General features: G+C 39.6%; 1 protein-coding gene across 4 annotated transcripts; it reads left to right on the forward strand.

Moving 5' to 3' along the window:
* The first annotated feature begins 1,073 nt into the window (after nucleotides 1–1,073).
* Nucleotides 1,074–16,008, forward strand: LOC137184674 (MAP kinase-activated protein kinase 2-like). Of its 4 annotated transcripts, none has more exons than XM_067592565.1 (10): nucleotides 1,074–1,227; nucleotides 8,920–9,059; nucleotides 9,700–9,764; nucleotides 11,772–11,851; nucleotides 12,752–12,878; nucleotides 13,708–13,783; nucleotides 13,865–13,989; nucleotides 14,517–14,602; nucleotides 14,703–14,783; nucleotides 14,978–16,008. In XM_067592565.1, the coding sequence occupies exons 1-10, from the start codon at nucleotides 1,192–1,194 to the stop codon at nucleotides 15,125–15,127; spliced, it is 966 nt and encodes a 321-aa protein (XP_067448666.1). In that variant the 5' UTR covers nucleotides 1,074–1,191; the 3' UTR covers nucleotides 15,128–16,008. The 4 variants fall into 4 exon arrangements, with proteins under 4 accessions (XP_067448666.1, XP_067448665.1, XP_067448667.1 ...); XM_067592564.1 differs by lacking the exon at nucleotides 1,074–1,227 and adding an exon at nucleotides 4,261–4,890; XM_067592566.1 differs by lacking the exon at nucleotides 1,074–1,227 and adding an exon at nucleotides 4,263–4,535.
* Nucleotides 16,009–16,216: the final 208 nt, after the last annotated feature.

Here is a 16,216-nt window from a genome sequence, read left to right on the forward strand (position 1 = left end):
CGTCGGGAACCATAGGGACCACATCTCCTTTTGGAGACTCCATAGTAGTCTGTGAAAATGGCAAGGCAAGTCCCTTCAAAGGGTGACCGCTGGACATCAGGGTGGCTCCTCAGCTGATCCATATTCAGCTCCTGAGGTTCAGGGAAGGCAGGATCAGGACAGGCGGATTATGGGCGAACCAGCTCAGGACAGACAGGAAGCTGGCTAGCCAGCTCAGAACAGGTAGGTTGCAGGCATATAAACCCAAGCCTAATCGACTAGAGTGCAGACTGGTTGTGAGCTGTCCAGGGTGCACCTGAAAGCTAGCAGGCTGGAGTGCAAGCTGAGGTGCAGGCTGGGATGTGGGCTGAGGTGCAGGCCGCGGTGCAAGCTGGGATGCAGGCCGAAACACAAAGGAGGCTGGAGTGACAGGCTCAGGTGAAATAGGACGGCTTGGCTGCTGGGGGCGAACCAGTTTGGAGGCTGGATGGCTACTGCTTGGCTGCTCCAGGGAGACATTGGGAGACTCTGAGGAAAACCAGGTGGCTGAAATGTTGGGCCTGGGAGGAACAGCGTTAAAAGTGACTTTCCACCTGGAGCCAGGGCCATCTCAGAATCCATCTTCCAGAAAGCAATGAGGAGCCTAAAAATTCTGGCTCTGTATCAAGAAGAATGTCTCTTGGTACACCAAAAGCCTCCCAGGTACTTGGGCTGACACCTGGATTCCACCAGGCATGACTGTGTCATGTTCTGGCTGCAATGTAGTTCTGTTCTTTCCTCCACACAGTGTCATACTCTACCAGGAACATTTCAGAAGTGGAGCACTTAATCCAGCAGCGCCAGAGAGGAGAGAGCCACCCCTCTGCCTGGAGAGGAAGCCAGGGACAGGGGCATGGCAACAGTGGTGTCATGACCAGTTGACTTCTGGCTTGGTGCCACCAGTTACAACGAAATGTTGATGTAGTGATGTAATATACGATTGAGAGTCTGCATAGGGTGTTTTATTTTGAAATCTCTATGCACCTGCTCTATGCAGCTTGACACGGCTCCTGTCAAAAATAGACAAGGCACATATGTTTAGTGGAGTGGAGAGCTGCTTCTGGGCCACTTCTGGGACGCTTCTGAAACACGTTGCGGTGCATCTGGTTGGATCACAAGCATTCACTAGAGTAGCCGTGATCAGCTCCATGGCTGTATCAGAGCTGTAATGCAATGCTGACGTACCCAGTGGAATCAAATCACGAGCAGGTGAATGTCTGCTGGGTTCCTGTCTTTGGCCAGATTGTACTGTTAAGTGGGGGAGAGCAGTTGAACCCAGGTGCAGACACAGACGAGGAGACCGGAATAAGGTAAACTGATATTTATTGCAGAGCATGGGGGAGATGGGCTACAGGCTAGGGGAAGCTTGAGATGGTAGCTAAGAGCCAAGAACTGAGACTGGGGAAGGGGCAGTTAGGGGCCTAGGAAGCAGGTCCGGAGACGGATACAAGGACACTGAGTATACAGGGTTCCACGGCAGAGTAGCAAGGCTGAGGGCCAAACGGCAGGGCAGACCAGACGAGGGGCAGGAAACAGGGACCGGAGTCAGAGCAGGCAGGACTACAAAGGAAATTGAGAACAGTCTGAGTACTTGCGTAACAGGCAACAAGAACTAAATGCTGAATAGCAAAACTAGTAATAAGTTGGCTTAAAGCATAGAAAACTGACAGGTAGCAGAGTCTACGATCTGGCAGTGTGGAAGTGGCAGAGCTGAGTCTTTGTAAAGGCCTGATTACAGTGATGAGGTCCAGCTGGTGTGGCTCTGCCCTGACTCCAGCACACCTGTCTCTACTCACGCAATCACCCAGACACACAGGGAGAGAGAGGGAGAGTGCCACTGGGACAGCAGCATTAGGCTAGGGAGACACTGAAATGGAGGTAGAGGGCATGGCAGATGATGTCAGATGTAACAAAATAAATATATTTTACAAAAATTAATAAATAATGAAATCTCTGTATTAAAATTACAGAGAGATTTTGTATAGTGAGGCAATGTATCCTGAGAGAAAAACCCACCACATTAAAGGGGGAGCACAAGGGGGTCTAAGCTTGTCAAGGCATTGGATCCCCTGGCTCCTAAACCATTACAGGTTGACCACTAAGCAGTTAAGGTGGTGAGAAATTGTGGCCCAAACTGTGAAAATAAGATAAAGTTTTTGACGAAGAATTTTTGCTGAAATGTAACTAGCTAAGTGTCTTTGCAAATCCCTTTAGATGATGGAGGGCCATGGAGACAGCAATGTCCAAGTCATCAATCATGTAACATTAAGAAAAAAAAAAACACTGGTGGCATGTGATGGATGTCAAACAACCATTTCTTTCTATGTAAGCCCCTACATCGGTGGTGTACTGACACCAAGCCCCAAGAAACAGCACTGATGCTGTGAGGCGATTTTACCGTAGTGACCACACTTGCTAGTGCAAGATCACGCAATGTACAACACCAAAAGGCTGCACAGTGGTTTATAATATGCAGATCATAATTCTGGAAAGTTGTCACAGCAGCAACTACTTTATCTTTTGTCACAATGATTGCAAGGTTAAAAGTAGATACTCCGTTCATGATACCAAGTAATACAGGAATGTGCACTTGCATGTATGTGACTGGTCACCACCTTGCTGGATGATGTCACGTTGTGTTGCAGCCTGGTTAAACTTTTTTGCCAGACGACCCTGTATTTTTTTTTTACCATAGGTCTCCATGCTGGCAGGCCTGCTGCACCTCCGGAATATGCCCATCTATCCTCTCTCTCTCTCTCTCTCTGTCTACTAAAGGAAGGACTCTGTCTGTATGTATGTCCTTTCGGTATTGCTTGATCTGTTCATCCGATCGACTCCACACTTGGCAGGTGTATGGCTTGGGACCCAAAGGAGTGCATTTTGAATTTGCTGCAATTTAGACATGCAATGCGTATAATATTAATAAATTGTGAATAAACCAGTGATCAGCGAGCCGCTCCACTCTGTGCAGGGGCAAGGCTCTGCCAACTGACTCCAGCATGTTAGGGAGAGACGAGAGACGAGTCATGACATGAGTCAGAGAAAAGTGGACAGCAAAACTGGTGAAGTTTCTGTCTGGATTTAAACCATTTAATTTATTAATTCCTTATTGTTTTAATTGATACGTTTGTCAATTGATACATATGCGGTTCTCAAGAAATAATAAGCAACCAGTCTGTTCCAAACAGGCATATTTTGAACAGGCACTGTGCTAGTTTAATTTAAAGGCATTATTGACTGATTATACTTGGTACTAATGTTGAGGTGAAAGTTTATTTAATAAAGGCTTTTAAATGGGACTCAATATTTTATTTTTTATATAACTTTGAGCCCATGGTTCTCATGTTCAGAATTTTTTTTTAAAAATTAGCACTGAAATATAGTTGTTTCTGTGATATGCAGTATGCTTTTTATCGAAGGAAGTGATTACATATCACACATCATCGGTAGTAATTTTTAAACATTTTCATTATTTTCCTTTGCTTGCAATTTTTCCCAATTCCTGCAATTTAATCCCAATAAGAGCACATAAAACACTGTAAATTGTATCATAGTTTCGAGAAAACATTTATAGCTACAATAATATGGTTAATATGGTTAACATATGCGCTTCAGAACCTATTAAGTATAATTGATCTTGGACGGGCTAGGCCCACCTGATTTTCTCTGTGTGCACCATAGATGTAGGAAGAGAACTGGAGTTGGAAGCGGGGCCTCGTTCATTCCTATGAAAGTTGCTCAGTGGGGCATGAAGCTAAAAAAGCCATTTCTCACTGTAAAGACATTACCTGAATGAAAACATACTGTGCATGCTTTATGGGCCATGGAGCATGCTCACTACGGGACTTCCGTTGGCTGAGACGGCTGACTTATATTTCATTGTACAGTGTAACTGCCAATACTGTGCATATGATAATAAACCTCTTGAATCTTGAATAGGGATAAAACAATTCAATCATGTGGCTCTTCTAGACTTTCGAAATGAGATCAGACGTATGGATCAAATTGTGATTGTGAAACAAGTCATTTAGCAGAGGTTGTGACACTCAAAAAAATGTATCCACTGATTTATAGACATCTCTTTCGCAATGTAAGTCTATGGGAAAAAGTCTTTCTGGGCCAGTGTGCATCACATGACGTTGTAATTGATGCCCTGCGCTGCTCCTGTATCCTGTATCTCTTTATGCATCCATGGTGCTCACACTTCTGCCTATGCTGCCCCCACCGCGCCTGTTTTCCGCGTGTACGCCCCTGGCTGCCATACTGTTGACGAGAGATGCTGCTTTAAACGTCCAAACCATGTCTGCCCGAAAGTTTGAGTATTTGTTTATTCATTTATAATATTCTTTATGTAATTTAATTTAATTTAATTATTAAGTGATAAGTTTACACCTGTGTGAACTCCGGGCCAAGATGTTAAACTCTCTTTCTGTTTGACAAGAATCACAGTTGACAGAGGACTTCCCGGACAGTCACCCGGCCGGTAACCTGCAGCTGCTGCTTGGCGGAGGACTTGAGTGAGAACTGTCGAGCTATATTCTGACTAGCGGTGGGCTAATATCATACAAGGACAACATGAGTTTATCTACAAATAGCTAAGATACTTAATCAGACAGCGAGAAACGCACCTATCAGACAGTTATCTCACTCATGTGTTGCCGATAGTTAAACATGTCGAACCAGCAGCAGGCGGCTCTGAGCTCTGATCCTTTCACACAGTTTGTCGTGAAACCTCTCAGCAACCCTCTGCAAATGAAAAAGACTGTCATAACAGAAGATTACAGGGTAACAAGTCAGGCGCTCGGCATGGGGATAAATGGCAAAGTGCTGGAAATATTTCACAAAGACAGTGGAGAAAAATATGCACTAAAGGTAAACATGTTGATTGTAATATCTTGAAAGTCTTTAACTAAGTTTTATTAGCTACTATAAAAATTGACATCAGAGTGTGTGTTTTGTCTCATAATAGTACAACTATTATGAGAAAACTAAATGAAACTAATGTCAACAACCAGAAATAAGCAAAACATTATTTTCTATTGTGGCTATCATTTTGTATTTGTTTGTAAAGAGCAGCAGTATTTCCATCTTAAATAGGAAATCAACAAATAACTGTGAAATGAGACCTACTTCTAGTAAGTGATAGATATTTGAGCCTGATTCCCTTTTATGAAATAGCAGTTTGAGTTCAGTCGAGGGGATGTGTTTGTATGTAACTCAGGATGTGTCAGAGCTGGTGAGCTCAGATTTGACACTTGAACCAGTCATATCAGTTTCTGTAGGAATCAAATATCTGGGCGGATGCTTCACTGTTGGTTTCATGTAATGATAACCTTTCTATCATCTCTAGAAACTGCACAGTCTTGCACTTTATATAGACAACAGTATGAGAAATATTCCATGGCAAACACTAAATCTGTCTGCCATGTGGTTTAATTTTGACCTACTGAGCCAAATCCATTATGACCACAAATGACTGCAGTTCTGTGGAATATGAATTGGAGATTTATGTGTCTTTGTTGATTTCTTAGCTTCAGAGTGTAAACATTGCACAAGGGCAGTACTACTGGGAGCTCAGCTGTGCTTTGTTTTTCCAAATAATAACAGTCATTTATAAATCAACGATGGAGTTCTGAGAGGGATTGTGGGGTATGTTGTCTTACTCTGGCTGCTTTTAGTTTCAAGTAGAGCTGAACGATTAGTTGATTAATCTATTAGTTGCCGACTAATAATTAATTGCCAACTATTTTGACATTCAATCAATCATTTTTAGTCATTTTTTTAAGAAGAAAATGTCCAAATTCTCTGATTCAAGCTTCTCAAGTGTGAATCTTATCTGGTTTCTTTACTCTTCTGTGACAGTAAACTGAATAGCTTTGGGTTGTGGACTGTTGTGGACAAAACAAGACATTTAAAGACGTTACCTTGGCCTTTGGGAAACAGTAATTGACATTTTTTCTTACATTTTATAGACCAAATAACTAATCGATTAATTTAGGAAAATAATCATCAGATTAATCGATGATGAAAATAATTGTTAGTTGCAGCCCTTTTTTCAAGGTCAAAAAACAGTTAAGTACCCAGAAGATTTGATCACACTGAATCGTACCTAAATGTAATCTGTATTAATAACATAAATTTTAACCAAACAGCATTGTGCTATTGATTAGTTTCATGCACATGTATCCAACGTTTTGATTAGTTACTGTGGACTCTTTGCTCCAGTTAGTTTGTTAGCTACATTTCTGTGATTAGAGAAAGATTTGTTGGAAGCCTTTGTGCATTTTTGTGCAGTAAACAGGATCAAAGTCTGGCTATTGATGACTAGCAACCTTCGTGCATCGAGGTTATTTGCTTTTTGTCACATTCTCAGAGCCAATCAAAGAAAGAGCTGTCGAGGCTTAACTCAGCTGAGCTTTGAAACTTAACAGATGCTTTTCTGTTATCTTTGATTTTAGAAAATCTGCTTCCCATACTCTGTTTTCTTTTTCCTTTCCTCCAGACAGTATGTGTCCCTGTCTAAGTCTCAGTTTCAGCCAGTAGGGAGAGATGAGTGAATATGGACAACATCCTGATATTACGCCACTGCATTCCCCTGGGATCAATCAGTCACTCCTGAGGCATGTGTGATGGGTACCCAACTACAGAGTACCTCTGTTGATTGGTGCTTTTGGCATGACAGGCAGTAATTATAGTTCAAACTGCCTAAGTTCACGGGATGGGGTCACTGTTGGCATCAGATGTGAGTTATAGATTTTTTTTTCTCATGGAAACCTGTCATTTTCTGGCACAACAGATGGCTTTGTCAGGGTCTAATTTCTTTCCCAGAGTTTGTAAATTATATATTGTCTTGTAGCTCTGGCTTCTGGTCCCCATGTTCAAGAGTCTCATTTTGAAAGAAGAGTGTTGACTTTTCCTATCCAAATGCTGCCAGCCAGAAAGAGAGAGGGGAACATGCCTGTGTCTAAAAGTAGCCTCATGCGAGAGGCCAGAGATGGCTGAGAGATTATGACGTTTGAAGGGGTACAGCATGCAGGACAGGGTGTCATTCAAATGGCACACTATCAGCTTTTATTATGCAGTGAAGGTGTTTTGAGCTGTGTAATCAAAGTGAAGAAACTAGCAAATAAGAAGTCTTTTTACCTGACTTTTGTTTGTTTTATACACGTATGTGATTATTGGGTTGTCTCTCCTTCAGTTTATTTTTTTAGAGCCACATATTTTTTGTAGACTACAGTTGCTAATTGTTTTTTAAGGAGATTATTCCTCTGTTTCTGTCTGCATTTGTCATTCTTCTTCTTGCTAGAGATTGGTGGTTAGAATGGTTATAATAATAGTATCGGACAGATCTTGTCAATGGCAGATTTTTGTAATGTTTTCTTCTAGGAGTATGTCACGTTATATTAACAGTATTATCAAGTCATATGGCCTTTTTTTTTTAAAGAAAAAACCCACTTAAAAAAAAATGCTGAGTTTGACTTTAAGTGGACAGATATGAAGTGTCACAAACTCTTCGGCTTCTGCAGCACCTATATGAGGTTAAACATCCAGTGACAGATTGTGATTCATGATTGACTTCCTCGTCCTCATTTCCCGATTTCTTGATCATCAGTAAACAATTCATCATCTTCCTCTTGCACCTTGTTAGACCTTAAATACGTCAGTGTATTGACTTTTCTTATGTCTTGTGAAGGCAGCACATCTCAGAAAATAAGAGAACAATTTATTATAAATGTATGAGGCAGACTGATCTACATCTAAAGGTCAAGGAAATGATTGCTTCTGGATGTACCACACTAAATCAAAATCTGAGGTCCTCTGAAAGAGTCTGATGAAGAGGGTTGTCAGCTAGAGTTTTGTTGGGAACAAAACTTGAACTTGGACTTTGATGAGGCTGCTACATATTTATGTAGTGAAAATATCACAGATGAATGCAACTGAAAATCAGCATGTAGCCGTTTTTCATCATTAATATTTTAGCAGTATTTAGATTCTACATCCAAAATCACAAAGTTGTCTACATCCAGTGAATCACTTCTCTCTGTACACATGCGCAATTACAGCTGAGACAAATGTAGGGCTGCAACTAACAATTATTTTCATTATTGATTAATCTGTCAATTATTTTCTTGATTAATTGATTAATCATTTTGCCTATAAAATGTCATACAATAGAGAGAAATGTATGTTATAATTTCTTAAAGCTCAAAGCGACGTCATCAAATGTCCTGTTTTGTCTGATCAAATGTCTAAAATCCAAAGATATTCAGTTTACTATCATGTATGACACAGAAAAACTTTAAATTCTCACATTTGAGAAGATGCAATCACTGAATATTTAGCATTTTTTGCTTAAAAATCGTACAACCAATATTTGGTTATTAAAATAGTTGCCGATTAATTTTCTATCAATCAAGTAATTGATTGATCAACTACTCGTTGCAGCTGTAGACAAATGTATCTTCCATATGATTAAAGAATTTTGTTTAGCCCCGAATTATTTGCCAAGAACTGATGCAATCTCTGACCCACAACAGGTAGGTTTGAAGGAAAACAAATAGACCACACTACTCACTCAAGTAGTAAGGATTTGCACAGAGCTGATTTGCAACTGAGGCAAAACCTTCCTGTAGTAAAAAGTGACCTTACAGGTCAAATGTCCAAGCCTCAAAATCTGTTTTTAAAACAGATACTTGAGCAAGGTCACGATCAGTATCTAAATCTTATTAATCTTACTCATTCACATCGACCTAGAATGGTGTTTGTTTTAGCTAAATTCATATGAAATAGAACATAAAACCTACAGAACAGGTTTACATGACTACATTCAAAGATAAAACCTTGTCTTACTTTCTTATTTGTTCATTTCTCCGCTTCATGTTTTGTCACCGTGTGTTTCAGATGCTTTATGACTCTCCAGAGTCAAGACGGGAAGTGGAGCTTCACTGGAGGGTGTCATCGTGTCCCCACATTGTACCCATCATAGACGTTTATGAGAACCTCTATCAGGGCAGGAAGTGTCTCCTTATTGTGATGGAGTGGTGTGTTCTTTCGCATATGTACACACACACAAACATACAGATTTTCTTCCCTGGACATTGTTCATCTTTGGATGTCTCCTGGGAGTTGTGGCTTGTGGTAGTTGCTCTGTGTTCTGGTTGAGCCAGCTTTTTTTAATGCACACCAACTGAGATGAATTGTTTCCAGAACACTCCGGGGCAGAAAATAATAAAAAGCAGGCAGAGGCTGCTTTGTCTAGAATATAATAAGGCAGGCGTCTACCTGATGTCTACAGCCACCTCGTATGTTACGAAAGATAGAGAAATGTGCTCAAAGCTGGGTAGGATATGATCAGTGGAGTGTCAATAGGATAATATATGATTTATGATCCATGGCACATCAACAGGATAGGATATGGTTTATGATCAATGGCATGTCATGATTGAATAATCCTGTCCTTGAACATAAAAGTGGCTAATGTTGGCTTTTGCAGGTTTTTAGTCAAGTGTGCAGTGTTTTGCAGCTGTAGTTCATTTTGATCAATCGATTTTAACTTAAACATTTTTTTCCATAGCAAGCAGCATAGAATAGAAAACATACCATCATTTGCAGTTCACAGAAAAAGATGAATATACCCTTACTGTATTACATATCATTATTCTTCTGTCTTTTCTTTTTCAGCATGGATGGAGGTGAATTGTTTAGTCATATCCAAGACAGAGGGAATCATGCATTTACAGAAAGAGGTAAAGAAATTATTATTTCTTAAGCAAGTTAAAGTTATAATCCTTAAGATTTCTGCCGACAACTGCGGTTTAACACTATGGGTTCTTGGCGCATCAGACACTCTTCATAGTAACTACTAGCTAGTTTCAAACAAGTGATTTACTACACCAAAGTGCACCAGAAATGTCTCAGCTAGTAAACACTGGATTTCAAAAACAATTTCAAAAAATAACAGTTATAGAGGCCAAAAGATAAAATGAACTTAATGGCCAGTCTTTTGTGAATTTAATATGAGGTTTAGTGTATTTCTTCTGTGAAATTTAAAGTGTCAGGTCAAATATGTCAACCATATTCCATATTGCCTCATTCACTCTTCAGTCTAAATGGGTCAGATCATAGACTGTATGTAAAGATGGATGTAGTGAGGAGTGATGTCACCCACTGGTTTGCATTGGAGCCGGTTGAAGCCAAGTGTTGCAGTTCACAGTCGGCGCCATCTGAGCCGGGACCTTCCAAATAAATAGTATGGAGTGTTGCCTTTCATGCTCTAGACACATGCCCCGCTACCTTGGACCAGAGCTAACGCTAGCTTACTGGGAACACCAAGTGAACACTTATTAGCTACTTTAGCTAAATTATGCTAACATGGCAGGTATCATTATCAACAATAAACTTAAAGATTTAGACAATAGTCCAACTCAGTGCCAGTCCAGAAGCCGGGGAGAGCAGTAGGTCAGTAAACTGTCAATCAACGCCCACACAACAGACACCAAAACTACTATACGTCTTCAAATCTTACTAGCAGAGCAACAATTTCCAAAATGACCACCAGCACATTCATTAGAGGGCCAGAATTTAGCGATTGAGACCATAATGACTTGTTGAAAAACATTATTGACTTAGTATTTTTAGAGAGAAGTTGATGCTTTTTGAATGGGAGTCTATTGGAGCCAGCATCTAGTGGCTGTTGGTGGCTTTGCACTTTAAAAGTACTTCCGCATTGGCTTCAGCCTCAAGCTATGGTAGTTGCTGCTTGGGTCAGATATTTGTCAGCTGGTTCATTCGGCTAGCTTATGCAACAGTTCCACCTGGCAGTTAGTAGATTTCAGTATTTATTAACAACTAATCTCTATGTAACAACTAGTTTTTGTGGTGCAACAGGTTTTAATTTAGGGATGTGTAATCTCCACTAAGTAAACACTAGCAACCAGCTCCAGAAGAGCAGCTGGTGTCTCTGTTGACAGTGCATTTTAATAAAGAAGGCAGTCATAATTTGGCATGGTTCCATCTTGGTATGAGAAAACACAATCTGATTTCATGCTGGCAGAGCACAGTGAAAGGAATTAGTTAGCTTGTTGGGATGTTGGAGGTGTGCAGGGAACAGCTCACTGTGGCTGCTCCTTCTTGTTCGGTTAGTCCTTGCAATATTTAAAACTTATCCACTGTCAAAAAATGGCCAGTGTCTTGTTTTATAGAAGCATTTTTGATGAACCATTGCAGTCAGTGCTCTCCTTCATGACAAATACTTTGCGTTTCCTGTTACTGCTTCACCATGAAAGCCATGTTACGCCGGTTGAACACTCTTAATGTGACACAGCAGCAGCAGGAAATGTTGGATTAGCATTATCAGTAACATAAAGCAGCTTTGATGCAGTGAACAGTATGGGCTGATGTCAATTAGTTGAAATTAAAAACAGTAACACTAGATTACACGCTGCATTGTTTCCTGCAAATCCTTCATGAATGCCTCAGTTTAAATTCCAGACAGGAATGGTGGACTCCACCACTAACAATGAAAACTACTATATAGAAAAGTAATTTACAGAATGTTAATACATTTAATGACTATAGCGGGAAAAACGCAGACTACAGATACTCAACACTTACACTAAATACTCCATGAAAATCTTAAGGATTATAACTTTAACAATCTCAACATGTGGTGCTGTATGTATGGTTTAATCTACCTGTTTCTGCATTCACTTCATCATGTCCATGTCATTTTTTTTCACTATCTTGCTACTCAGAGGCGTCGGACATCATGAAAAGTATAGGAGAAGCCATCCATTTCTTGCATTCCATCAACATTGCCCACAGAGACATCAAGGTAGTACTTCACTGTATATATACACTGTGTATGTATGTATGTATATATATATATATATGTATGTTTGAGAAAAAAACCTGTTGTAGAAAACAAAACTTTCCAGGAAAAAAAACTTGCAACAGTGGACTATTTTGTGGAAAGAAACATTCATTCTTTAAAAAAAAAAAGTGGTGATGATTACATTTTGACAATTTAATATCCTGTGCATGTCAAAGAGCCCATATTGAAGGCCAAGTAGAAAAATCAGGAGCGAAACAAGAGATAAGAGAGATATAAAAGTAGAGTCCTCAGGGCTTTTGTACGTAATGAACCTCTAATTGTTTACGTATGTGGAGTAAGCCAACAATGAATGGCAGCTGATATAGGCGAGGTGGACAGCTCCTAATGGAAAACAAACAGTTCCTTCCATTAACAAGTCCAACACTGGAGGTCTTTCTGCACCATTTTCTTGTCTGTTGTAGCATTGAAGCACGTATGAAGTGTAGTTTATATGTAATTATTAATTTAATTTACTTAGTGGATAGTTAAGGGTGACGGTAACCATGGAGAGACATGGTTTTTTTAGAGTATTGCTGGAAATTGAAAACAAAACTGATTGCTGAACCTTGTTAATTTGTTTTGTAAATCATTTTGTATCATACTGTAAAAAAATGGAGAGGCTTGCACATTATAAAGAAATATGCATAACGTATTTTTAGTCTTACATTTGCTATTTGTTATATACTTATATATATTGTACCGGTCAAAAGTTTGACAGTGTCTCATTCAAGTGAATGGGAAAGTGTGTCCAAACCTTTGACTGGTACTGTATTTTTAAATAATTTGCTTCTCTCATGGTTTATGGCCAGTCATCCAAATTCTGTTTCCCAGAAGCTTGATCACTGTTCCCGTCTCTTCCAGCCAGAGAATCTGCTATACACCTCCAAAAGCCCAGATGCCCTCCTCAAGCTGACTGATTTTGGGTTTGCCAAAGAAATCACAACTTTAAACTCTTTGGCAACACCATGTTTTACCCCTTATTATGTTGGTAAGACCACTTGCTTGACTTGCAGAACCATCTCAGCTGTTCACAAATCACACACTTTTCATATCTGTGACACAATATCCCATCTCATCTCTACAGAGTAAGCTCTGTGCTCTTTGGTGATCACAGCTGTGAACATGTAATCTTGTTTTGATTAATATCACATTGAAATGTAGCAGCTCCTGGCAGATTAGACCTCCTCATGGCAGTGTCAGCCATATATGAACCGTGTCATCAAGATAATCTCAGTTCTACACATTTTTGAGTCTGCAAGACAAAAATCTGTGGCTTTCTGTGTGTATGTGTGTGCGTGTTGCGACATATTTTCAATATTGTCTAGGGATTTTAAAAGTCTTCCAAGCGCAAAGCCTTACTTGTCTTGATACTGCACAGAACATACAATACTGCTTTGTGTTATTACAAAATTCAAGCTTCTGGCATGTTTTTAAGATTGTCTCCGGATTTTGAGAGTGTCAGTGTAGTACTTGTTAATAACCAGACTTAAAATGATGACATTGTTTCCATGTGCTTTTTGAAGTGTCACTTGACCCTGTCTTAGTGTTGAGTGCTTTCCCTGAGGGGATTTAACAACAACAACAACAAAATCTGCAGATGGTTTTCTTCCTGTGGAAAATGGCTAGACTGATGTGGGCCATGAGAGGTTATATCCTGTGGACTGGTTGGAAAATCCTATATACACTTCTTTACCTTTACCTTTTTTTTAACACTCAATAGTTTTTTTTTTATGTATAAATATCATATATGCATTAAGTGTGAATCAGAAGTTATTTCTCCATTCAAATTTGAATTATTTCTCTTGACACTGTGGCAGCTCCAGAAGTTCTTGGTCCAGAGAAGTATGACAGATCCTGTGACATGTGGTCTCTGGGTGTCATTATGTACATTCTGTAAGTCAAACAGTGACTCATCCTTCACACTGAAGCTTCTCTAACTTGATTTTGCTGTTAATTGATCCTTCTTGTCATCAGGCTTTGTGGATATCCTCCTTTTTTCTCTTATCATGGTTTGGCAATATCTCCCGGGATGAAAAGACGGATCCGTAATGGACAATACGACTTCCCCAAAACAGAGTGGTCCGATGTATCAGAGGAAGGTGAGAGGAAGACATGTTGGAAATATATATGTTTCTCCTGGGAAATATGTTGGAAATATATATGTTTCTCCTGGGAATGATGTACCCTTCCTCTACCCCCCCCCCCCCCCCCCCCCCCCCCCTATTTGTTAGTTTTCCATTTTTTTCACTCTCTTAATTTTTCTAAAGTGGTGCATCTCTAAATGGAATTTTTTTTTTTTTACGTATCTCGATATGATGATCAGTATGAACAGAAAACTCAGTTTCAGTAACTCCAGTAACAGTATTTTCCTTTTGCTTCAATACTTCAATACAAAAGCATAGCAGCAACGCACTAATAGAGCGGATTGTTTCTTAAAAAGTTTGCCTGTTGTTTGTGGATTGTGTGCATCATGCATTGCCATGCTTTCAAGAAACTAGATTGATGACACTTGGAAGCAACGATTGGCCAAAAATATGTGCAGCTATTGAATGACAGTCAAAGATGTGTCTCATGTTTGTGTTTTACAATATAAACATTGACTGATGATGATGATTTGTCGTTGCAGCCAAACAGTTGATCTGCCACTTACTGAAAACTGAGCCCACCCAGAGAATGAGCATCACAGAGTTCATAAACCATCCCTGGATTAATGTGAGCAGCTCCATGTACTGTAGGCTTCATCTGTCTGAGCAGCTGTTGGTTTAGTAAGATGTTTGTGAGATTGATCATCCATATTCCTTCTCAACTGCAGCAATCGGTGGAGGTCCCACAAACGCCTCTTCACACCAGCCGCGTACTGCACGAGGAACAAGATGTCTGGGAGAAGGTAAAGGTAAGTGTTGGTGCATGTGGGTCACTTTTTTGCTAATACTTTAGATGGCAAGAGAAGTTTTTGATGTTTTTGAAACAGTTTTGTTTTAAGCTGCTACTCCAAATCCAATCAATTTAAAACTGTATGTGCATGTCATGCATACTGTATTCACCTCGGTCATGTATGATAAAAGTGATATTTTTTGTTACTTTTAGGAGGAAATGACAAATGCCCTGCAAACGATGAGAGTGGACTATGATCAAATTAAAATCAAAACTATTGAAGACTCAACTAATCCTCTACTCTTGAAGAGAAGAAAGAAAACTAAAAAACTCAGCCATACAGACTCCTCGCTAGTGAAATAAAGACTTTTTAACAGGTAACACAAGCACACATGCATACAATTTAGATACACGGTTTCAAGAAGAGGTTGAGGGGAATTGGACATTGTCAAGAGGCCCTAAAGTAATGCCTTCATTATATACCATATTGGAGTTGTTTAGCTGTTTTTATTTCTTTCTGTTAACCTCAGATGATTTTTCTTTTTCTTTAAAATTTGGCATTTTAATGTGCTTTAAGGACTTTTGAACTCCTTCTATGCATTATAAACTGCTCTGTATGTGCATGAAGGCTTCTGAATCAATCCTCTCACCAGAGGAAACAAATCTACTGTATGTGCTGTACGTAAGGACAGCTTTTACTATTTTGATGTACATACTCAGTGAGACATTTGAGAGAGCTTTGTGGGCATCAGCTCACACAAGTTCTTTTTTGGACTGCTAGTGTGTTCACAGTTTTGGAAACCTTTTAGACATTTCGCCTTGAGGATGTTGAGAAAGTTTGCCAGCATCTTTCATATTTGTCTGTTGACTGACCATTACCAGAAAACCACAATGTTTGTTTTATGTGCTGACGTGATGTCAGAAGTGTTTCCTCTTACCACAGAATAGGAGTTTTCTTGCCACCGTGTGGAAGTGGAGCATCTAAAACTTACTTACCATGTATAGCAGTAAACGTGCTTACTATGCCTCTGAAACAGGTCATAGTTGCATTTGATTCACAAAATTGTGCCACCAACTGGACTCTACATGCTTCTGTAGCATTTATTTTCTCCAAAGCAGTGATATAAAAGTAGTGCATGAAGTCTTCCATGTGGAAGGCACGTAACCTTCAGAGAAATGACGAGATGTCGTGGAAACGTCACTATTATCCTGTCTGTCTTGATTAAATCTCACTGATATTCTCAGTGGTTTTGCATGTTGTTTGATCATTCAGATATTCACTATTAGCATAAAGTCAAATAAATGTGCAGCTGGCAAATTGTTTCTAAGAAATAAAAGATGTTTTTCAAGGCATGTTATCAATTAAATTCATATTTTCACTAGATTAGTTGTGCCAGTGAAAATGAAAGAGGCATGAATGCAGGATCGAAGAAGGTGAAGATTTGGCTTTGA

The sequence above is a fragment of the Thunnus thynnus genome, chromosome 6, assembly GCF_963924715.1.
Source record: "Thunnus thynnus chromosome 6, fThuThy2.1, whole genome shotgun sequence".
NCBI lineage: Eukaryota > Metazoa > Chordata > Actinopteri > Scombriformes > Scombridae > Thunnus > Thunnus thynnus.

Excerpts from the sequence above, each read along its gene's own strand:
- LOC137184674 (XM_067592564.1), top strand. The coding sequence starts at position 4,690 with ATGTCGAACCAGCAGCAGGCGGCTCTGAGCTCTGATCCTTTCACACAG. Across the intron at positions 12,879-13,707 it reads TTTTACCCCTTATTATGTTG|CTCCAGAAGTTCTTGGTCCA; the intron begins GTAAGACCACTT and ends ACACTGTGGCAG. Across the intron at positions 14,784-14,977 it reads ATGTCTGGGAGAAGGTAAAG|GAGGAAATGACAAATGCCCT; the intron begins GTAAGTGTTGGT and ends TGTTACTTTTAG.